General features: G+C 41.0%; 1 protein-coding gene across 3 annotated transcripts in view; it reads left to right on the top strand.

Moving 5' to 3' along the window:
• AKT1 (AKT serine/threonine kinase 1) overlaps nucleotides 1–10355 on the top strand; it is a 73149-nt gene extending 62794 nt beyond the window's left edge. For all 3 annotated transcript variants that reach the window (XM_054161769.1, XM_054161768.1, XM_054161770.1), the window contains exons 12-14: nucleotides 3636–3723; nucleotides 8183–8285; nucleotides 9004–10355. In XM_054161769.1, the coding sequence (XP_054017744.1) occupies nucleotides 3636–3723; nucleotides 8183–8285; nucleotides 9004–9083 (271 nt within the window). In that variant the 3' untranslated portion in view covers nucleotides 9084–10355. The remainder of the gene's footprint in view (nucleotides 1–3635; nucleotides 3724–8182; nucleotides 8286–9003) is intronic.
• Nucleotides 10356–24758: the final 14403 nt, after the last annotated feature.

Here is a 24758-nt window from a genome sequence, read left to right on the forward strand (position 1 = left end):
TGGAAGAAAACATCAGATTTGGCAGTATTTAGTAACTTCTGATGAACTTTAGAGTGGGATGGAGGAGACAGCCAAAAACACAAGCAAAATGAAACTAGGAGGAATTGACCCTTCCTGTAAAATCCTCAAAAAAACCCAACAACAAAAAAGGCTGATACAATGAAGCTCAGTGATGAGGATAATTTAAGTTAAATATCAAGGAGCTAGGGAACTGAGACCTAAATCAGTGAATTAAACCTTCAAAATTACTTTTTGTACCTGAGCTGGATACATAGAAGCAGTCTTAATGCCCTGTGTTTGGTAATACCAGTTCAAACTCCCCAGGGGAAATGAGAAGAAAAATAAATTGCATTCTGCTTTTAATCATGGCTGGTTTCTAAATTTGGTTATGTAAAATCCATTTTTTGTAAGAGAAAAGGGATTTTGGAGTTTCTTTTGGGATTGATATAAGTTTATTAATTTTGTAATGTGAGTTGTAAATTTTGGGAAAGGGAAAAATCTATACTGTAAATATTTCCTTTTAATATGACCTGAAATTCAGTGCCTCGCAGGCTCTGAATCTTGTCAGGTGTTAAGCTTGAGAGAACTTCAGGGTGGTTTCATCTGAGTTCTGATCACACGTTTTCACTGTATGTTTTAGTGGCCTGTGGTCAGGGTTGTTCACCCTCTTTCAGATGGGGGTTTGTCATAAGCTGCTTCATCTACTTGTGTCTGCAGTGCTATTGGACCTTGCCATTCGGGAGGAATGAGAGGAAGAAAATGCAGCATTTCACAGCTATTAAAAAATTTAATGACTTCACAGAGTTGTAGCTGTGGCTTTGGAACACTGAACTGGTGCTCAGTCCTTGCAACCAACCAGGGTATAGAGAGAATGAACTGATGGTGTTTCTTTCTACATCCAGCTGTTCATAGAATATCAGGGTCAATCAAACCTTTACCTGCATGAAAACCAAGATCCTTGTTTTCTTTTCCTTGTGAAAGGAGATGATTTGTAGTTAAGGTGCATGTCTGTGGTGGTCTGCTATGGGAAGGGTAGATGCCTTAGGCAGATTTGCTCTCAGACACATCTAGGTCTGCTGCCTACGTAGCTGCTGGAGTTGGAAGAGGTAGAAGTGACAGTCATGGTGACTGCAGGGTCTGGAGGTAGTCCCAACTAGGTGGGATTGAAGGAACTCCCAAGCAATACATGGTTTCATAAAAATTAAAAATGTGGAAATGGTTTCAGTTTTAATATTGATGTAGCACTTCAGTAATAATTTTCTTCTTGGGATTTAGCTGAAATGTAGAAACAAAAGGCTCTGGTAGTTAAATGAATAACCAGAATTGTTTGGCAGGTATTTTTTAAGGAGATGGATTTAGACAGATTTTTGATGCGGTTTCTTACTTGTTGCGGAAGACCAATCTGGTGCTCTTTCATTTCTCAATGGTACTTAACCATGAGTTTTGCATTAGGTGCTGATTCAATTTTGCTCTCCTTGAGAGGGTCCTTTCATAACAATTCTGAAAAGCAGGAATGTATTTTGGAAGAAATTCATATCCAAAATACCAGGTTTCTATCATTTTCCCACTCTCTTTGAATGGATTAGTCTAATAGTATTTTTAAAAGGTAAGTTACACATCTGGGGTTTTTCTTGGCGTCTTCCTGATTGTGTGTCAGCCCTTCATGGAACAAAGGCTCCTATTAGATAACATATTCTCCAAGGCACTTGTACATGGCTGCAGCCAGCAGCCTTCCTGTATGCTTCTGCAACACGATTCAGGTTCTTCTTAGCGCAGAGTCACTCCTGAACTTCTTGTGCAGTCTGTTGACATCTGTGAATAAAGAGGATTCACTCCACCCTCTTCTTCACTAACCATTATAATGTGTGCTGGGGAAGCAACAAGGAGCTTGGTAGAGATTTGGCAAATCCTCTAGACCTGTGGGGAGGTAGCTGAGAGATGACTACTCACAGAGTTTGTCTCTGTTCCCAGGCTGCCCTGGAGTTTGTCTCTGTTCCAGGTGGCTCTGCAGCTGTGTAATGTGCTGCCAGGCACCTGGAAAAGCCATGTCTGTCTTCGTTGGGCCTCTGGGACTCTAGGATGAACCTGTGTTCATCTGTCTTAGAACTTAACCTGGGGAAGGAGAGCATCACCCCAGTACTTTGCTACTGGAGACTGGGCACCTGTTCCACTGCACATTTCCTGAAGGAATATAAAGGAACAAACCCCTTAGGTTGCTGTGCCACTAAACAGAAGAGGGCCAGGAAGCAAGCATGGACTCTGAACTGCCAGGCATCTCTGCTGCTTGATCCCTCTGGTACAACTGTGGCCTCTGCCAGTTTGCATTCTCTGAAGACAGTGCTTGGGTAGTATGGGCAGCTGGTCACTGTACTTGACCCCTCTGTGCTAAATGACCATCCAGTGCTGTCCAGTGCCTTCAAGTTACATCCCAGTTTAGTGTCAACCTGTGAAAACCCCATTTTGATGGGCTTTTGCACAGCCTTTGCATTATACTTCCCCTATATCCCCAAGTAATCATGCCACTAGGGCTGCAGGGTTACCTTGGGGCCCAAAGGCGATTTAGGGCCAGCTGTTGTGCAGCACAGATGAGGCCTGACCGAGAGCCTTAGCTTCAGGTTCAAAGAACAGTCCTTGGCCTTTTTTTCTGTAGCAGTATAACTCTGGCCTTGGTCAGGTAGAGCCATGGTTCCAGGCTCTCAAAATCAGGATAATGCTTCACTTGCCTGTGGCATCAAGAATCAGAGAACAGGCAGATTCTAGAGGTCAACCTGGATGAACATGGTGCCACCTCTTGTAGTTAAAATCCTGAACATCGTCTTAACCTTGTTACCTGAAAGTACATCTCCCGCTTATTACTTGGTACATTTTATGTTTTCTCTGTGCATGCCTTTGCTTGCAGATGTGGTGCAGCCTTCTTCAGGAGCATTTTAGCCTCCACAGCAAAATTTAAGCATCTGTTAGCTCAAGACTGCAACCAAACTGATTGCATCTATAAGCTGCGTGGACGGTTTTATTTTGGAATAAAAGTGCTTTATCTTGATAGACCTTAAGTCAATAAACCACCCTTTGTGCTTTTGTGAAGCCAAGGAGGGGGAAGGATTTGCATACAACGTGATATTATCACTGCAGATGTCAACTCTTTTCTTTAATGGAAATTTAAATCAGGTTGCATAAATCAGTTTGTCTTAAAAATCCTTGCCTCTCTTGTGCTTCAGAATCAAATTCAGTTTTACTGCTGGCATCATTGCTCTAAAAAATTGTGAGGGGTAGTCACTTGCTAATGTAGCAAGAGAAAGGATGTGTGGCTCAGAGGTTTTTACTTGCAGGAATTGCTGTGGTGTCTCGATCAGCATCTTTACTGAAGGGCAGGTCTTTTGAATTGTGATTGTTTGTTGGCTTGTTTAAGAGAGTTCTATCCTAATTTTGTTTGTTAGCATGTTTCAAGTCTTCTCGTGGAACTGTGTAGAAACCTAAAAGAGACCACCCTGTGGCCCTTGCACAAATATGAAGCAAATACTAGAACTTCTCCCAAATCTCTCATATAAACTCACAATTTCTTGATTAGCATTTAATAAAAGTTGTGTGAGCTAAATAACTGTGCTCAAACATTTGATTGCTTCTCTTGCCCCACACAGGTTAGGTGGTGGTCCTGATGATGCCAAGGAGATTATGCAGCACAAATTCTTTGCTGGCATTGTTTGGCAAGACGTCTACGAGAAAAAGGTACTTTTGTATATACAACAATTGTCCCAAGGTGAATTGTAGCTGTGGATATACGGATTGTTTCAAATTGTGTTGCCATCTGTAAGGTACATAGAAGTCCTTCACAGAAGAGGTTTGCAATTGTTTTGTTGTTTTTTTTCACAAGGCTAAATTGCTTCATGTTTCTTAAAATACTGTAATAGGATTGATTCAGAACCAAAGGTTTTTTTCACAATGAGAGAAGTATCTCTCAATGAGATACCTGTTTCTGTGACTGCATAAATAAGAAGTAACCAAAGTTGCTTCCATATTTAGACAGTATGTAAGCTTTTCATTTTCCTGTAATTGTTGTTCCCATTCCTTGCTATTAACTGACATACCTCCTGTGAGCCCAGGAGTTGCTGTTGATTCCTGAGCATCTGAAGCAACTATTCCTAGAAGCAGTAGTGGTGGTTGGGCTGCTTTTTCCCTTTGCATTTTTCTTGTCTCACATGATTAAATTAGACTGAATAGGCAAGTGCAGAGAAGTGCAGGCTTTTATGTCAATCCAAATCTTAGTATTTTTTTGTTTTAGTGACAGAGGGCTGATGTGAAGTCTCTGCACTTCATGGCATTTGTCACTGGTTTTCCTTGAGACCCAATGAGTTTTTAGGCTTTCCAGTGAGAGCCTCTGGAGTCAAAGAGCCCAGCCCTTTTGGTATGAGTGTTTCATCATCTGTCTATGCCTCACTGCCCCTTCGTTCATGTAACTTCACTCCTCCAGGATGCTCTGCTTTGTGTTCTCAGGGCAATCTGTTGTTGCCCTTTCCCCCTTGATTCTCACCAGTCACATTTTCCATAAGGCTCATGTGAAATGCAGCTAAGCATAATGTGAGTCTGTTGCAAGGCTCCCATGTGCTGGTGCCACATGAACTCACTCAATCCCAGCTTTTCCCAATTTTTCCTCCTCCCGGCAGCCTGTGCAATATCAAATCTCATTTGATCTCTAAATACACTTTTAGTTCTTTCTCCAGTTGTTGGTACTAGGTAAGAAATTTAGCAGAGTCTGAGTTGTAATTATTTGGATTATTTTGGTAAAACTGTGATCTGTTAGCACTGGTTGTATCCTTAGAAAAATGGAGCCTAGCGCCTCTGATTTCCACTTTGCAGTGTGAAGATTTTGTAGTTGTACCCAGGCATTGGACAGGGTATTCTGTTTCTTTCTCTTCTTTTGCTTCCTCACAGATTTGTGTGGCTAAAGGGAACTGAAAAATCATAAACCAAGTTTTTGTGCTTTTAGACCTCTGTCCTTTCAAAGCATCCCTCGAGAGAGAGCCGTATGTGGTCATGAGGGCAAGAGGCAGTCATACTGAATTTTGTCATCTGGTATAATGGGAAATTGTATCTGAATTACCGTTCCAAACAGCAGGTTATCCCCATTTTCACCCAGCTGACAAGCTGCTGAATATTTGGGGGTTTGCTATTTTTTTTGCAACTTAAGATAAAAAGTTGGTAGTGGGGTTCAAATGTTCTTTAGTTACTTGTTATTCAATGGTAGTCCCGGTTCCTTGAATGGAGGAGGAGTCACAAGCTGAAGGGAATTTATTTAAAAGTAGAAGTGAGAAAGCCTTCGTAAATTGTCTGATGGGAGTACTGACTCACATTGTTGCGGAAACAACCAGGGAATTCCAAGCATTAGATATTTTGGAGAAAACAGTGTGCAAATAGAGGCTGTTTCTGACCTCAGCATAGCCAAGGAGGCTGTTCTGGTTTTGCTCCTGTCCTTTTAGTGCGTGTGTCTGAAATAGCCACGCTGTGCAAATGGAGAGATTTCAGAAAGCCTGTGAATAATTGCTGCTTGCATTCTGGGTGGTCCAAATGGGATCTCGCAGCATTTACCTGAAATGTAGCCTAGCAGACAAAAGCTGAATTTTGTCAGCTGCCTAGAGGAGTTCATGTGCTCAGCTTGGTTACTTGCTATCTACAGATAATGGTGAATGTTTATGGGTATAGGCTTGGGGTAATCGAGAACACTTACTTTGTAATTAAGCTTTTTGGAACAATGGCTTGGCTGTGAATTTTAAGTTTTGGGTAACTGGGGTTGTCCCAAATATTTTAAATATTCATTAGACTCTACTGGATGAGTTACTTGTCTGTGGTGAAGTATTTCGTCCACCCACAAGCAAACCATATGCAATGAGACTTTAATCACATGCTTTTTCTGGTCTTTTTCTTTTGTCTCTTAAGCCACTGTAAGCTTGCAGGTACCATGGTGGTCTGCAACAGTGGGAGGATACAAGTGGCACCTCTCTGCTAGTCGAACTGCAGAGATACTGCAGTGACAGCTTTTCAGTAAAACAACATACTTGCTTGGTAAAGCCAACATTAAAGCTTTCTGTGGCTTCCCCTCTGTTTCCAGCATAATGTTCTGAATTTGACAGCTGGGGGAAAAAAAGAAGTCTTGTGGGTGCATCATAACGTGTCTCAAGTTGCTTTTAACAGTTACTAAAATAAAAGGGAAAACGATACAGGCAGTGCAAGGCGAGCCCATTATACATGTGTTCTGACTCGGGATTGCTGCTCCGAGTTGTTCAGATGTGCATAGTTCAGGTGTCTGCTGCAGTGCCCAAGTTCTAAATCACCCTGTGCTGCGCACTGCAAGCCAGAGCAACTGGGAGCATTATGGGTGCCAAAACCACCATTAGTTTAAAAGAACAGATACATACAAGCTTGCACAGCTTGTCTAAAACAGAGGTTTGCTTTAAGCAGTATGCAGAAACTTGCTATAAGAAGAAAGAGAACAGATACAAAATGGGGAAGAAGGAATGCTCCTCCTCCACAGATTTTTTACATACAATGTACTGCTGTGACTTGATTTGGAATAGAGTTATTAACATTACAATGTGAAGCATTTGTTCTTCAGTAGCTCCAGGAGGGCTGTGAGTCTTAGAGTGACTCAACTTTGGGATATCCTGTTTCCTTTTCCTTCTTAAATTCAGGACATAAAGACCACTTCTAAAGACCTAATTATTTTGACAAGAACATTTGCCAGGCTTCTTTAAGTCAGCCTTGGGCACAAGGGATCATTAGTAATTAAAATTGATGAATCTATACTGTAATTGTGCTCTCTTATAATTAACATAATTTTTATGTCCCTTTAAAAATTAAGATTGATTTTAAACAGTAAATGTTCCTTTGTGTTTGGAAATAGTGCCATATGTGTAGAGTACATTTCTTAAAAGTCTTTACATTAAAAATGGAGTTTCATTGGATTGCTGTTTTTAAGACAGGACCACATTCTGTTAGGTGTGCAAAACAGATCCAAAAGGCTGTGGTGGTGGTGTTATTTCTGTAAGAGCGAAAGTGCCAGTCTCGAGGTCACTGCTTAATTCCAGTTGGAGCGATTTACCATTTGCCTTGATAAACCTCTCCCTGCAGTTTGAGATTGGAAGCCATATACTTTCTCAATCACGCTCCCAAGTTGTTGCCTGATGTGGCTCTGTGCTATTAAAAGATGACCATGCTTAACCCCAGTGGTGGGCGAGCTGAAGCCCTGTGCTGAGAGCTATTACATGTCCTCTGTGGGAGGCTGAAGAACAGTGTTTGCATTCTGTTTGCCGCTGCATCCTGCAGCAGGGAGGTGAGCGAGGCCTGAATCCCAGCTCTGCTGCCCTCCAAAATTGTATGTCTTCCAACTCTGTGCATCTGTATGCAGCCAGCTCTGCCACCCCACTTCCCAGACGTACTCTTCCTCCAGCCCCAGTCAAGCAGCTCTGCTCCATCTGGAGTTCCTTTTGCCAGAGCTTGCCTAGGTACACATGGATAATTTCTAGCCTGCCTGCCCAAGCGAGTGTCAAGAATAAAACCCAGATAGTGCAACTCATGATGTAACTCAAGGTGTGCTTGTTGGTTTTTTTCCAAGCACTCCAGATTTTCTATGTTCAGAGTGGACACTGAACTGCTTTTGGGGGACTAGGAGTGTAAAAGCTGCTGCCTTATCCTAAATTTTCCCAAGTTGGTTATACCTACAGCAAATTTCAGTCAGCACTGCATGGGCACAGGAGCTCTGTAGCTGAATATTTTTGGTGAGCATTACAGCCCTTGTGGTGATATATCGTCTAGCTGATCGGTTTGGTTTTACTAAGTATCTTTCTTACTCACTTTCATCCTCCTCAAGCATGAAATCTGATTAGGTGCAGTTGACAATTTCCATAATGAGGTGGGGAACCTGGATATCCTATTATTTTTAAACATTTGTAAGCATGTTACTTGAAGAAATGTTAGGATTCCAGTTTTTTCGTTGTACAATTTGCCTTAAGACAAATGCACACCACCTAAATAAGTACTTCATGGTTCCTTCTTTATGAAATTATTTTTAAACTTGTATTGGGAATGTAGGAAAAGGCACTGTAGCTTAAAACTATTTCAAATTCTACCCATTTCAAACAGTACTTCAAGACCCTGTAAACAGACAGTATTTTCTTTTGTTTGTTTTCCATAGCTTGTACCTCTGTTTAAGCCACAAGTTACATCTGAAACAGATACAAGGTATTTTGATGAAGAATTTACAGCACAGATGATAACAATCACTCCTCCTGACCAAGGTAAAGTTTTCCCTAACATTTCCCATTCTGTTCTCAGACTACCAGAACTAATTTGCTGTAGCATTACCTGGTCTCTGTAGGCCATGTGAAAAACACCCACCAGTTTAAACTTGCTGGGTTTCCATATATGCATTTGATGAAGAAGTTGGTAAGTTGATGTGAAACTTTCCACGTATCGTTCTAGTTTGGGAAATGAAAAACCTGGTTTAGAAGACACTGAAATTATTTGTACTGTTGTGTTTCCCAAATCCCCAGATTCTGACTAGAAAATAATTCTGTCCCTGAGCTTTGCTGGTGTACGTCTGTACATAAATACAAACATACGCACACTGTGCATATGCAAGCAGTCGACTGAGTGGGGGCTCAGGTCTGTATTCAATCAGAATTCCTTTTATTTCCGTGTTTGATGCTCTGCAATAGCGATTTCCAGAAATTCAGAGCACTGAATATGGATTTACACAGTACAACTCTTAGCAGTTTTAAATGGACATCTGAACAACTATCTCCATACAACAGTCAGGGGCTTCTGTGATGCCTGTTGAATGGGGTATGATTTAAGACTTCCTATTCCATTGTCTTTTTGAGTTGCAGAAAAAAGTGACAGTGAAATTTTCTTTAATAATTCTACCATGCATCATCTTAACTGTTTGTTTACTTAAACCCAAAAAGTTAGCAAGTGTTGCCTGCTCATTTTTTGACCCTTTTTTTTCCTTCCCAGACGACAGCATGGATTGTGTAGATAACGAGAGAAGACCTCATTTTCCTCAGTTCTCCTATTCTGCCAGTGGAACCGCTTAATGTTTTGCAATGTTTTCCCATTCAGAAACAAAACAGACTGCATTTTGGGGACCTTACTTCAATGGACACTAGAGAACTTTCTATATTATCTGAATTACAAACTGTGTTTGTATTACGATTTAGATGAATTTGTAGGAAGCCTCACAGATTCTGTATTTAAACCAATTCTTCAATGCATTTTTGAGAAGGAAAACGGATCCATTCTTAAAGTATTATGTCAAGGCTTTTATGCTGAATGACCATAGGTTTTTAAGAATACACACCAAAACTGTTTACTTTAGAAATAATTAAGATGTTCAACATATCAGCAACTCTGACAGGAAATCCCCTTATTTTATTTATTTCATACAGTTCATTATCTAAATATAGAATCTGCACTCTGAACAATTAGATTTATATAGGAAGATATAAGACTTTAGCAGCTAGTGCAATAATATAAACAACAAAGTGAACAAACTCTGGAGGGTTAAGGTTCAAACTCATTTTGGACAGCAGTGAAGTGTCATCCATCTCCAGAAAACCAACTCTAGAACAGCATTAATGGCCTCAGTGAGGTAATTCAAAAAGCAAAAGTTATTTTTCTTATAACATCTGCTACAAGACATTACATATCAAACCGAATCCAGTGGAATTGCCACACTATACAGATGAGTATTCCATTCTAGACAGCGCATTTAATTGTTCCATTTGCATAGGTTTTAGGAATACTTCATAGGATTGGCTTCTCAGAACCTAGAAAATGCTTGGTTTACCAATCTAATATGGAATGCAGTGACACAAAATCACCCACTTTCACCACTGTATAAAAAAATACCATACAGATCTAAGTGAGAAATTATCTTAATGAGTGAGTCAGCCAGACAAAAGTACATTTTTGGCACTGAAGTAATGACTTGTTGCCGCCTTTGTTTTTTTCTTGTTTTCTTTTGGGTTTTTTTATGAAAAGATATATGAATATATATAAACACTTAATGATTTTTTGGATCATACCAGACCATTTCTTTATTCTTGAGTGTGCATTAAAGGCATCAGCCAACAGTTCATGGTGCCTTCTCACTCTTGAAGATTCACTTTAGCAGTGTTTCCCATGTATAAGAGAAAAAACCTAGGTTGAAACTTCGGATGTGTTTGAATAATATTGGTGTTCAAAAAGTGAATTTTTTTTTTGTTGTTGTTATTCTTCATTTTTAATCTTAGTGGAAAATTCCCCACACCCTATTTTTGTTGTATCATGTTTCTTTGTAATTTTCATAAAAGCAGTCTTATTCTGTCTCTGCTGTGAATGAATTTATTCCATTGTAGGTTGCGTTCTCTTAGTTCGCCTTTTTTGCGTGTGTGTTCTTTTGACTGTATTAGAGATTCCGACATCTGCTGCAGTTAACTAGCCTTTCATTTTTTTATTTGAAAGGGAGTATGTTATGAAACCCCTTGCTTCCCCTTTCCATCAGAAACTGCTGTCTTTGCACAGAGAGCCCATCTTCCTGACTTTTTTTAATGGCATTCAGCTCTATAGTCTTTTTACTCATGATATGGAAGTTTCCCTCCCAATACTTAAATAAAAATTGCTTTAACAAGTTAGGTTCTTCTTTCTTGCGGTAGGAGCCTTCTGAGTTTGTAGAGTTGCAACAGCTCCAGTTTCTCAAGTTTGATGTGCTTGTCATGGAGGGCCTTGGACTTTTCTGCTCCTCCTCAGTTGTTTCATCTCTGTGCTGAAAATTATTCAAAGATGTTTTACTAAAGTGTTTTTTGTGAAGAGAACAGGAGGACCCTGTGCCAGAAATAGTTGTCTCGAGGTGAATGAGGACAGGCCTCATGTTGCTGTCCTGCTGATGCCAATGAGACTCTATTACTCAGGCCTTAATCTTAAAAGGTATTTCTATTCCAGTCACTTGGGCCAGTGTACAATGTATAATCTGTGTTTACTTTCTGAGGACTAATATTTGCTTCTAGGAGGTAGTTACACAAGGCTGGAATGTCCCCTTACAAACAAGGATGCAGAGAAAAATAGAACATCCAAGAAAAATGCATTATGCTTCAAACAAAGCACAGAAGTTGCAACTATAGTGAGCCATTAAACATCCAAAGCATTTTTTGGTTCAAAGAATAAACTGTAATTTGCAGTACAATTTACTACACATTCTGTGAAAGGAGAAAAGGTGAAAAAAATATGGGATTTGTGTCTCTGTAGAGACTGATGCTGGACAGCCTGTCCCATTCTGCAAGTCGGATCTCCTAACTGCTTTCCTTCTTTTGCTTCCAAGCCTTTCATCCGAGTTCCCAGCCAGCCCAGGGACGAAGTCCAAAGAACTCTTCTGCAAGTCTACAAGCCCTGACAAGTTCTGAACTAACACGCTTCATGCATCCAAATATAGGCAACACAAATGAGCAAAGGTTACCATAATCTGCCCCAGGAAAATCTGCTGTTTCAGATGCAGGAACAGACATGGATTGGGTTGTTCAGTGGAGGCCGGTTATGTCTCTGAACAGTATTTTTCTGCCAGTTGTTACTAATGGATTTTTGTTTTAATTCCCTTACATAAAATGGAACTTTTAAAAAGCTGCCAAAAATGTCTGGGAATCTTAGTATTGCGAGCTGTGGGGGCCACACCTGTGCAGGGTCTTCTGGATGTTTCACCTGTGATTATTCAAAAGGCCTTGTCCATTGTCTCTAATTGAATGATTGCCAGTGCTACAGCTGTCTACCAGCAACCATAAAATGGATTCTTTAGATTTTTGCTTAGCTCAGAAAATCCTATCACAGAAGTCTGTGACCTGAGTGGTGTTCACCTCAGTTTGCTTTTGTATCGTGTATGCAGAGACTGCTTGAATCATGCATGTACTTCTAGCTCTTTCATTCGAAAACCTCAAACTTTTCTGTCTGTACAGCCAAAGTCACCTCATTCTTCCTTATGGCACTGACAAATGTCATCTTGCTCCGGTGTTGTACCTGACAGCAAAGATGATGCATCCAGAGTGCAGAACACTGGTATGTCACAGCCCAGGAACTCCGCTGTAGACTCAGGTTAGAAGAAAAATAGAGGGGAAAAGAACACCTGTGCAAGAGCAAATTAAGTAATGTGCAGTTCTGTGTGCCGGCGATTGCAGTCAGAAGATGAGGTCAGCTGAGCGCTGGTCAAAACACACGCTGCTGCTTGTGCTCTTTGTGGTCAAGGGACATTGTCAAAAGCCAGGTGGTTGTGCAAATTCCATGTTGTGTTCTCTCCTGTAACTAGAACGTCCAGCACAATCCCAGTAGGATATGGCAGGTTGTTTTGCCTTTACATTGGGCAAAGATCACAGGGGTTTATAGCATTCCTGGCTCTGCACACCCTGTGACCTCTCACCCTCTACTGTAAAATAAACTGCTCGTTCTTCATTTTTCTTTCTACACTGTCACCCCCTCTGGCAGGTAACCACTATGTGCTCTGCAGCTGCTGCACTGCTCTCATGCAGTCTCAAGTATCTCGGCTGCTTTTTGTTCCATCTCCCAACTGAGAAAGAAATTATGATAGATTTTTTTTCAAGGTTGGAGGGTAAAAACTTTCCTTGATTGTTTGAACTGGATGATCTTTGCTTTAACAGGGGGTGAGTTGCCTTGTCTGCTACTTTGCATTGCTGAGGTGCATTTAAATGTTCGGTGCAACAATGCTATGTTCTCTCTGCTTCTAGGTGTATGTGAGAGAGAGTTAAAAAATCTTTGTTAGAGGAAATACCTTTGCTTTTTAGAGATCATATGCTAAGGCAGATACTTATTTTAATTTTTTGTTATCTCCAGTAGCAAGATTTAGGGGAGCGGTCACAAATCAGAGGCCACAGCTTACAGTGGGAATGCAAACTCCAAGGAGACAGAGTGGCAGAAAGGAAGCCCACACACGTAAAAGCAGCTGTGGGAGTTGTGGGGGTTTTCTGCCTGGGAAGTTTGGGAAATAATAATTTAGGAGGAAGGTTTGATTTATTTCATTGTATCTAAAAGAGCTTCAGAGGTAAAGACATGTTTGAAGAAATGGGTGAATGTAAAAGAATCTTGTTTCTTCAGTGTTGCAAATGAGTGTGTTTGTCTTCCACTTTTAGCTCAATTTTCTTAATAACAGGGAGGTTAATTGCCACTAGAAGTAAAACGAAAAGAACACACAGTGCCTATAGCAAATGGGAGCTTATTATCCCCAGTGCAGCTGAGTGTACAGACGTTTGGTAGCTCTGCCTAATGGAACATATGTTGCATTCTAATCAGGTGATGACTAGTTGCTCTGTGTCTGAAATCATTTTAAACCAAACCATTTTGTTACAGTAGTTCCTGCATGCCACTTTTTTTCACTTTAATTTTTCTAACTGCTGGTCACCATCCTGCTCTTGTGAGCTTGGTCAGTTCTTTCTTGAGGACCTAGTCAAGGACTTTAGTATGTGAAAACACTGCATGTTTTTTTTAATGTGCTTGTAGCTCAGTTCTCAAGTTTCCCCTTTGCTGAAGCTTCATGTGGTTGTCTGCCTGTTACTGCTCATTACCTGTTCCTTTAGAGACAGACCTTACGAACTTCCTCCTGTGTTAAGTGTAGCCCCCATCTATGCTAAAATGCCATTTTTATAAACTTCTTCACACTTTCTTCATATATTATCATGATTGCTTGTATTTTGCATCTCCATCAGCTCTTTGAGTTAGTTTCAAGAGAACAATGGCATTGCAGCCAGCCAGTTGCTGTATTTTTGAATTCTGATGGTCTCTTGAATGCTTCACATTTTTAAGGAACACATAACTTTCACGCCACAGAAGATACAATAACTATTTTGAGTACAAGAGTGAAATCACAGAGGAGATGCAACCCCTACCCCAACTGTTGTGATTTTTGGTTATTTGTATACTCTACCATATCGATTTCCTTGTTCTGTTGTGTTCTTACAGTACTGATGCTGTTAGTAAGAAAAACTGTTGTGTTGAGAAAACAGTATCGGAACAAAAAATATTGATTGTGATCTTCAGCAGTGCCTGGGAATTCATCAGAACTGGATTAAAATAATCATAAAATATGTGCTTAAACATTATTTTGGAACAAAGAAGAATTGGTACTGCTGCTCTTCCTTCTTCTAATTCAAGTACAGCAATTGGAACAAAGGGACTCCTTTGGGGAAGTCTTTCTGACCATATGTGGAGCAGGAGCACTGGACTAGACAACATCTGGAAGTCCCTGCAAACCTTGTCTGTGAATGTGTTTCATTGTTTGGGTCCTGGATTTGTGAGCCTGTGCTTCAGTGGACAGGGTTCTCCATGTATTTTTTCTTTTTTTCTTTCTGTCATCTCTGGTATGTATTCATACTTCCAGACTGAGACAAGCAGCCTTGCTTTGAGGTGCTCCCAGTAACACAAATCCTGCATTCTTTAATTTTTTGTCATTGGCCCTGGTCATTTCAAGTCACTGCACATACTTTGCTTAAAACAGTAAGTATCTTTGTTGACCTGTACAAGTTTTACTGCAGTTAGTAAGAGATGCCCTTGAGGCTACAGAGCACATTTTAGTATATTGTCGCTTACTGAACTGGAGATTGTTGGTGCATTCCTCCAGCAGGATCACCAGCATCTGCCCTTGGATTGCTTGACATAGGTGCAGGGAGGCTAGATGCTCTAGGCATCCTGTTGGCAGGACTAGGAGTGAAAACCATAAGTTGTATTTATTGTTTCAGGTGAAGGATGGGAGGATTTCCACTCCAACAGAATCCTTTGGTTGTTTCTGGAAGGCTGCATTAACAGCACCACCACCGGGCACTTTCATCTCTCCTTGGTTTTGGTGGTTGCACTTTTTCCTTCCCACAGTGTCATGCCCAAATTAGAGTCCTTTAACGTTCCTTTCACCTGTATGACACAAGTCACTCTGAAGTTGTTTATAGTACAGACTGGATCTGTCAGCTCCCTTAGGTGGCTTTTACCTGGAACCGCACAGCTGTGCCCTGTGGATTTGCTGACTCCCAGTTTGCTGACTGCCGTTGAAAATGCCAGTTTGATGTGGATCTCCTGATGGCATTGAATCCAGCAGTGCCTCAGTCAGGAGCTGCAGTATGGCTTGAGGGCAAGGTCTGAGCTGTAGAGGCTTCCCACCCTGAAACTGGCTTTTTATGCTTTTAATTCAGTGAAGTGTGGAACCTGAGTTTGGAGAAGAATTGCAGCACCTTTATCTCATGCAAAAGCCTGGAGATGATGCAGCATTTGAGTGACCTGAAATAGCTGATGAACTTTTCTGATGTATTTGACAAATTGCTGCAATGATTTTTAAAGGCTTTATGGGCGTGCAGAAAGATATAAATGTAAGCCCTTTAGAGAACTTTAACAATGGGAAAGTGGAGTAATACTAGTCTTAAGAGTGTTGCAGCATAGATGAAGCTTTCCATATGGTTCAGCTTCTGTAATTGTTCCTTATTGTGGTATTATTAGGGGAAAATGAAACTAAAAGGGAAGGCAGGAGTCCAGGAAGGAGTATAAAATGAAATAGTAAAAACTAAGTGGAAAGAACAAGGTCATTTGGTGCAACTGCAGACTGCAAAGTTGCAGAGGAAGGGAAGTATAAGAGAGCAGAACAAAATGTACTTGTTACGTAGATGAGGCGGTCATAAATGTGATTTGTAAGATAATGGGATTAAACTTGGCATCACCCTCTACTTTTTGTCAAACTTGAAATCATGTTACCTTTCCAGAGTTTTACTTTCTGTGCTGATTTGTTCAGCTGTTAAGGAAGTGGAGATGGGAGGTGGCTGCTTGTTATTTGAAATGGAGCTTTAAAAAAATTCTAGTAAATAGCTCATTGAGTGATGCTTCCTGGGATTTTCCAGGTAACTGAGAACCTTGTCACACCTGTGCTTTGACAGAGGCAGGAGAGGTATCCTAACAACATTGGGAAGCACTGAGACTGATGAAGTGATTCAGTGTTGTCTGGTGTTTCTCTCTGCAAGAGCTGTGTCATCTTTCTTTTCAGCTTGCTGTTGGTAGCTCAGTTTTAATTAGCAATCTCTTAATAATGAAAAAAACACTGGCACATGTTGCAAGAATGGAAAAGGCAACAAGGATACTTTTCAACATGAAGAAACCCCTAGATATAAATACACCTATTTCTCTAACAGGTTCAGCTGTACCATGCTCACAGTACTGAGATGCATGTGCACACGCCTGAGCAGCAGATGACGCGGGTATGCAGACTGGTGGAGGCCCTGAGCACTTGAGGGCTGCTGGAGAAGAAAGCTGTAGCAGCACAAAGAAGCTTCCAACTCCCCATCTGGAAAAATCCCCCACAGGAGCACAGGCAATGGCAGTGCCATCTGTCTCTGCTGCAGAGCATATCTCCTCTCCTGGGAGCAGAAAAAAAGCTGGCACAGGGAGGTGGCCTTTCACTTCCCTGCTGTATGGCGGTTGGATACAGATTGCTGGGTGTTACCTGTAGAGACCAGGCTGCTCTATCCTGTCCTGTCTTTTTTTCAGTCAGTTTTGTCTGAATTCCTGTTCTTTGCCTTTTGCTTTTTTTCTTTATGACACCATTTTCCTTCCCCCATCTCTTCCCAGCAGACGAGAAACAATAGATTCCTTCCTCATCCTGCCTTCTTTCATTCTTCTTTAACTTGCCTTAGCCTGTTTCTAATCTCCTGCAGTCCCTCCTGGAGGGTGTGTTATGAGCTGTTAGAATACCTCTTACTTTAAATATTTGTTTTCTCTTGGGTAGTGTCTTGATGCTGGATGCTCTTGGGTCGCTGTGGAGACTTCAGACACCAAATACTGTTAAGCTTCCTCTTAAATGGTAAAAGGAAGCTGCAAGACCCTCTTTCCTTGTCTCAGACAAGTGAAGATTTAATGAGCAGGAGGAAGGGTAGTTAAAGCTATAGTGTAGTCTTCCTTCTATGAACACTGTCTGCTGTAGCACATGAACTAAGAGAAAGTCCTGGTCATAGCCTCCAGTGTGGGCCAGGACTATGCTGCTGGTCTGGGTGTGGTGCCTTTTCTAGAAGATATAAAATAGTGAAAATTACCAAGTATGTGACTTTAGAAATGGATGTATTAGCTGTACTCCATCAAATAATGTTTTATCAACTGTTATTCTTTATGAAATCTTATTTTGGCAACTGCAGTTCTTCAGTGTAGCAAAGCTGGGCAAGTTAAGCATTGTCACCTGACCCAAACCCGTAGTACTACATGATATAAAACTACACCTTCAAATTTCCTGACAAATCTTGACTGATGTATTTTGGCATGAATACTGGCCTCACCAAAGGAGAAAGTGTGTCTTCCTTTGAGTTCCAAGTATTTTTTTAATACCAGTTTTGCTCCGGAAGCATAGCTAGAAATCACTGGGATAAGAGGAGGGAACTGCCCAGCACCTTTTGCAACATACTCCTTTCTTTAGCAGAGTTAGAAGGGAGTTGGTTGCCTTAAAGAAAAAAATAGATCTAGTCATCCCTCACTGCCTGGCATCCATTTCTGTTCCAGGGCATCCCTACATTCGCGTGGGTTTCCATATGATAAATGTAAGAAACCTGGGGGAAACAAAGCAGACTATTTCTCTGCCCTTTAGTGTATCTTTTCATTGTGGTTTGAGCTATCAAGTTTAATCTATCCAGAGTTCTCTATAAAAAGAGTTAAATCCCTGATAAGACAGTAACTGGAAATTGCTGATGGAAGATATTTACATATTCTCTTTATAACTCTTACAAGCTCTTAAGAACTCTTTACAGTGTGGGAAACTAACACCAACCTTCTTCAGCATCCTCAAGGTCACCGCCTCAGCCTGCAGCCTGTACATCCTGAGACCTGTTTAATCCACTTTTCTAGTGGTGTGAAAGGCTTGCAAGCCAACTCAACAAAACAGGTGAAACTCTTGGAACACAAGATTTAATCATGTCCTTTCCCATCCTATTTCTGCAGAACAACTGAGACTTTTCCATCTCTGGCACCCATTCCTCATTATCCCCTGGATACCTACTGATCCAATTTTCTTAGAAGAACTCGGGGAAGTCCTGCCAGGCAGCTCTGTGGAAGTTGCCCAAGAAGTTTCAACACCCTGCTCCTGGATGACACTGTCCCATCCTATAGTTACCCTGCTTGGCTCCAGCTAGTCTGCGCTGCAGCTTTGTAAGAAAAATCAAGACAACGTAACTTCCACATTGCTCCCTCCCCACCTTTAGGCAGCTAAGTGAAATACAAATGTATGGATTCCATAAATTCTCTTGTGAATGGCCTTGTGTTTAGTGCTCGGCCAAAGCAATGCTTGTCATTAAACAAATAATGACAACACTAGCCCATAACACAGATTAGATGCAGGATGCTATCCTGAGCTGTGTAGCTCAGTTTGCTCAGGGGTCCTAGGCTGCTTTACACTAGAGTCTTTTGGGCTTGGTTTTGGTACAATCAGCTGTCTGCTATGAAATCAGCAAGGAATCCACACTATCCTCTTGCAAACCTTCAAGTCCCTCTGAATCAAATGCTGTTTTGTAGTGTTTTCATAACAGTAAATGAATATCAGAACAGGCTGCCCAGAGAAATGGTAGAGTCACCATCCCTGGAAGAATTTAAAAGATGTGTAGGTGTGGTGCTGAGGCACATAGTGGAGCAGCGGACTTAGGAGTGTTAGGTTAATGGCTGGACTTGATCTTAAAGGTCTTTTCCAGCCTAAGCAATTCTATGATAGCAAATCTTTCAGCAAACATACAGCATAAGCAAGAATGTATCCACAGCTAAGCAAACCATACTAAAACAACTGAAATAAAATACTGCTGGAGACAGGTTTAAATATAGACTGACTCAAAAGCATGTGAAGAGCAGTTCTGCTGCTGGGGCAAACTGTCTCTCAGTAACATTAAATGCCATAGGGAACATGTCAGAATGGTTTGCTCTAACAAATGCACACCCACCCTCCAGCCTACTGAATTTCTTTGGTGCTTAATGATAAATGCTTAAGTACAGCCTAGGTATTCCCAAATGAAACTTCAGAGCACATTATATTAAAAGAGGTATCATAATAATGATCTTAAATTTATGTCAGACCTTTCAAGGAGCTCAGTTCATAGCACTTTTCCTTGTGTGGCATCTGACCAGATTGTCAAACTCCATTCTTACAGGGTGCTGCAGGGTACTATAACTTAAGTGATTCATGCATGCAACTGTTGGAACTGCTTGTTGGGTTGTGAGAAAGCTCACAGTGCCAAGTGCTGATCTAAGGGAACTCAGATCTCCATCAGCCGCCTTGGCTCTGAGAAGTTACTGAACAACAGATGGTAGCACGAGTTAAGCAAACTAAGAAAATATTCTGAGTGGAGGACTAAAGTTAAAAGCCTCACAAGGATTTAAATTCTTGAGAAAATGCAGAGAACAAGTGTTGAGGTTTGAACTAGTTTTGATGTCCTGGTGAAATACGCCACTAACCTGTAAAGGGCAGTCTCATTTCTGACAGTGCTTCTGAAGCACTCATTAGTATGAAAGTTTTCACTTCACTTGGGTAGAAGAGACCACACGTGAATTAGCGTTACAGATCTTTCAGGAACAGCTCAAACCTACACTTGAGTGTAAAACACAACCAAAGACCTGGCACTAAGGAAAAAATAAAAGATCTCAAATTATGTCATTTTGCAGTGGGTTACAAGTGCCAGCAGCAAGGAAGGGACAGTGTCATGAACTCTCAGGATCCCTTCAGCAATGCAAGGACAGCAGTACACAAATGGAAAGCTTATTAGTGTTAAGGTGAACAGATGGGCACAAGCTCTTTATCAGTAGCAGCAGCACAGAAGAGACAAAGTTAGTGTGAGACATAAGAAAAAAGGTTACAGCAACAATCCTAACCACAAAATACGTAGCTATATGAATGTGCACAGAGCAAACGGAGAAGAAGACTTGTACCAGCAAAGAGGGAAACTCCCTCTAGCTTGTTTTACAGTAATTTCTAGTTCTTGGTCTCACTAAGACGGTACTGCAGGATTGGATAGGTGAGGAACAAAAGCTATTTCAGGATTTACAGATGTTTGTGTTCAGCAGTGCCCACACAAACTCACACGAGTGAAGCCATTTTCCTTAGAATTTCCTCACTCCCTGTGATAGCTGAGTAAAAAAGTTCTTGCATTCATGTGAAAATCTGACCTGAACACACAGGCATCTTACACCAGGTATCTGACTTACAAAGATAGCCGCTAGGAAGTAGCAACAGATGTGACTACAGCAGAGAACAAGCTCTCTATTTTTCAGAGAGGCGAGGACTTCCAGAACAACCTGGAGTTAAAGCACTCTGCAGAAGATGAAACAAGCTACAAATTAAATACTTGGAGCTGGCTTTCTTTTTTAAAATAGTTTTCTGAGGAGACTGTGAATTCTGCACTCTGATTATGTATTTCCAGACTTGCATTTTACTGTACTTTCATTCCTTATACTGTGTACCCTAACTGACTACAGTCTCATGTCTCTAAGCTTGTTTTTACTGAGTTTAAAAACACTTTAACATTTCATTTGGGGCAGTAAATAATCTTGCTATCACAGAAAGAGAAATCAGAACAATCAGATTACTCATTTAGTGAGGTATTACTCAGTGCAAGAAAGAGGGGGAGAGTCAAGCTCCTAAACTGAAACTTGCTGGGACTGAGGTACATAAAAGTACATTAGCTTTTGGGTTTAAGCTGTTTGGCTGAAAATGGGATTATTTCTTTAGGCTCAGGAATCTTATATTCTGTGAAGTGCTGAATTCTAGACCAGCTCGCTGAAACACTTAAGGATATGAGTAAGTTTCATCATATCAGTAGTTCTAGCAGAGTAAACAGGATGTAAGAGTGGACATATTCAGACCACATCTCCTTTTACCAGTTCCTCAATTCTGACAGCTACCAGCAATCAGTGCTTAGGAGAACTGAAGAATGAAGCAGGACTAAGAGTGCTGAAGAGTACCAACAGTACTGTGAATTCCTAAGTGTGTTCTAAAGCACCACACATGAAGAGCTGCAAACCTTGCAATCCCAACAGAAATCACTAAACACTTGTGCTTTTGATGAACTCTATAGGCCACAACCATTCCTCATCTGCAAACTGGAAGTTGCCAGACTTCTGCTCCCATAGTTTTTCCTCTATGCTGTAGGGTCTTCAGGACAGCTAGGCCTCCATGTGTGACACTACCACCTATGGACCTCACACATAAGGGAACTGTGCTGCCTCTGCTCTAGCTAATGCAGCCCAACAGAGTTTACCAGGGCAAGGACACACTGACTCGGGTGCAGTCTGCCCTGCAGGACACCCAGTGCCTCTTCTGCAAAGCTGTTTTCTAGTCAGTCACCACCCAGCATAGGACAAGGGGTGATGGTTTTAATCTGGAGCTATGCCATCTGCTATGAATGGCATGACTGTGTCTCTAGGACAGGGCTCTGCATTGACCCTCACCAAATGTAGGAGTCCCTCTGTCAGTTCACTTCCATGGCTTGCTGAGGCTCCTAAGTTGTTTCGGTGTTGAGTTTGCCCCCAAACCAGTATCATCTGGGGACCACCTAAGGGTTCTGTCCTTTGTCCCATGGTCCAAGTCATTAGCAAAGGCATCCATGTAATAGCCAAAGAGCAATGCTGCTGCTTGGGTTTGCCCTGCCTGTCACAGCCCAGCAAAGCTTCTACCCACCTTACACCTTGCTAACATGAAGGTGAATGACATCCATTTCGCTCTTATCTGGTGCTGCTTATCTCATCAGAAAAGGTAGTTAGTTTGGTGAGACATGATTTGCCCTTGATAGATCTTTGTTGACTGTTCCAGATTATGTTCTTGCTCTTCACATGCCTGGATGTAGTGCTGGACACAGCATTTATGAGGATTCAGATTGTCATCTTCCTTAGATTTGAGATTAGACAGACTAGCTTGTAATTCCTCAAATTGTTCTCTTCAAAGCATGGCAAAACCCTCACCTTTTTTCAGCCATCAGGATGATCACCCAGTGGCCATTGCCGTTCAGTGATGAGAGACAGTGGCCTTACAATGATATTAGCCTGCTCGCTCAGCACAGTTCTGTTCATTACAAAGCCCAGCTTTACAGTCCTACTGTAGCATAGTGACCACCGTGTTCTTTCACATCGTTATGAGAAGCTACCTGTTTGTGATATGCTAATTTATTGCAGCAAAATGTGAAATGCAGGTGCTTGAAGGTTTTTTTGTTTCACTGGGGTTGCTTTAAGAAAAGAGCAATGTAACTTAGATATCATGTGGCATAGACCCTTGTTTATGACACTGGAACCTTAAACCTCCAAGAGAAAAAATAACAGGATTGATTTGTATTTACACATAGGCCTTACATTTTGCTTTTGTCTTTGTAGACACCCTAAATTGTCCATTTTGAATCCAGGCTATAATTCATGAATGGTGCAAAGTATTTTGAATTTAAAAAAAAAAAAAAAAAAGTTTAGTTTTGGAAACATTTGTTCTGGGCCTACGTATTTATGAAGGGGATGTTTTAAAATAAGCTCCTCCTTTCTCAAACTAGCAATCCAATTATAGCAGGATCAACCAAGCTGTGAAGACTTGAGGGAAAAAACGAAGACCTTGGCTAACAATCCCCACAAAACTAACACAGTGGTGCCACCCTGTGGCTATAACGTGAAACTGCTACTGAGAAGGTAGGGCGAAGGATTGTTTTCTCTTGCGTCTCCAGTCAGATTAAAAGGGACCTTCTGCACAAAGAACCACCCTCACTTTTCAGAACTTCAGCGCAAGTTTAAGAGCATGCATTTATGCAGAACAGATAATGATAGTGCCTGGTGATACTGTGTGGATATTGACATTGCTATGCAGGTTACCAAGTGGACACTGGCCCCACCACCTACAACTGTCTTTGTCGAGGTAAGAAGGGACAATCATCCGTATCTTACAAAGTGACAGCATGTTGAACAAATGAGAAAGGGGTGATGATTTCAACTATTGCATCTGAGTAAAATTATGTTAGAAAATACAATTAGATAAATCCTAAAGTTCAAGTAAATCCTACAACCACAAAATGTTAATATTATAACCTCTTTGAGAGGTTGTTGTTGATAAAAACCTCTTCAAGAAAAGTAACATAGGTTACTTGTTTTGTAACTAGGTTTGAATGGAAATCACAACATGAGAACTAAAACCTTCTATTACAAGTGATTCCAGCTGAGGCTTTTCCTAAAGGTAAAACCAAAATGCCAAAAGCCCAGAATGCATACCACCAGCAAATATCATTAAAATTCAGTGGTATTGCAATGATAAAGGTTCAAAACACAATCAGCTATAAAAAGTACAGTATTTCAGCATCTTTAAAGTATCAACACAAAAGAAAAAAAAATAAATAGTGGCAGTCTCTTTCTGAAGCCTCTTGGCTGCTTTTAACAGGTTAATCAATTTGCTTCACTATGAACAAACCCCACAATATTAAAGGTTTGTTGCTTTCTCCTGCAGTATTCAGTAACCAAAACCCCTAAATAAAGTGGAAGAAACAGCACAAGGAAACTCGGCATCAGGGTACACATGATCTTTCTTAGCCTTATCTGTCCTCAAGCAAACACCTGCTGGAAGGACACTCTCCGAAGAGCTTCCCACCAAGCCTCTCATTTCACATTTGCAAAGCTGTAATACTCAGTGTTATGCTACAAAGTTTGGCTATACATTCATTGTGCTGCTGCAGCAACTTTGTTCTGCCCACTGGCAGAGTGCTTATGTTGTGTGACTAGAGGTTTTCTTCCTTCTGCTTGAAAAGCCTTACATGATTCTACAATAGCTTGGGATCTAAGCTTACAATCTGACAATCAGTGGTAAACTGCTGCATAGAACAGGGGACAAGCTTGACATTGCACAGAGTGGAGGTACACTGCCACGCTCTATGCTAACTAGAGTTTCCCCAAGCACTGAGGACTTCATGCCTAGGTAGTCAGCATTAGTGGAATCCAGATTGAAATTAGAGGTAGCACAAATAGCTCATAGTTGCATCATGTAGTAAATGTATGATGCACCATCCCCTATGTGAAAACTGACCACACTTCTGTGCTCCTCCTCTCCTACCCCTCACATCCTGTAATATTTCTCTTCCAGCCCTTCTGCTTTTTCTCTTCTCCCAACTCTTCACTCCACATTGGGTATCTATCCTAATGAACAACTATCTTTCAATAGGCAGACCACAGGATAACAAATGAGAACTTTAAGCCATGAAATAACATGCCATTATTTACAGAGGACAGCTTCCTAAGAAATACAGCAGTGACTAAATGAGCAATAAAACCATATCCTTTGAAACCCAAATAATTTGTAAACAACATGTCTCATCTCTCCAGGAGCCTAGAAGCAAAACAGTGTTTCACCCTTAGGAGAGAATGAGAAAAAGCAGACACATATTTAAAGGTTTCAGTCTGAAAAATATTCTTGACTGAAAAGCACTGTTGTTCACTGCCTATAGCTTCAAATGAAACAAAGCAAAGTCTTAAAATTCTTTCCCCAAACTAGCATTTAAATGCAGTAACTGACAGATCCTTCCCATACATAAACTCAGTTTTGAGCTTCAAGATGATTACCACAGGAACATCTTTACCCACCCTGTGATACTCGACAGCTGGGAGCTGCACCAGAGATCTGCCATCATCCTAACAATCTATTACAGTTTTGGAAAGGTAGATAATACAGTGGAATTATTGTACACTGAATAATACTTTCACTGTGAGCTCACCTGACTGACTTCAACTGTTTA

Source organism: Dryobates pubescens, chromosome 5 (genome assembly GCF_014839835.1).
Source record: "Dryobates pubescens isolate bDryPub1 chromosome 5, bDryPub1.pri, whole genome shotgun sequence".
Lineage (NCBI taxonomy): Eukaryota > Metazoa > Chordata > Aves > Piciformes > Picidae > Dryobates > Dryobates pubescens.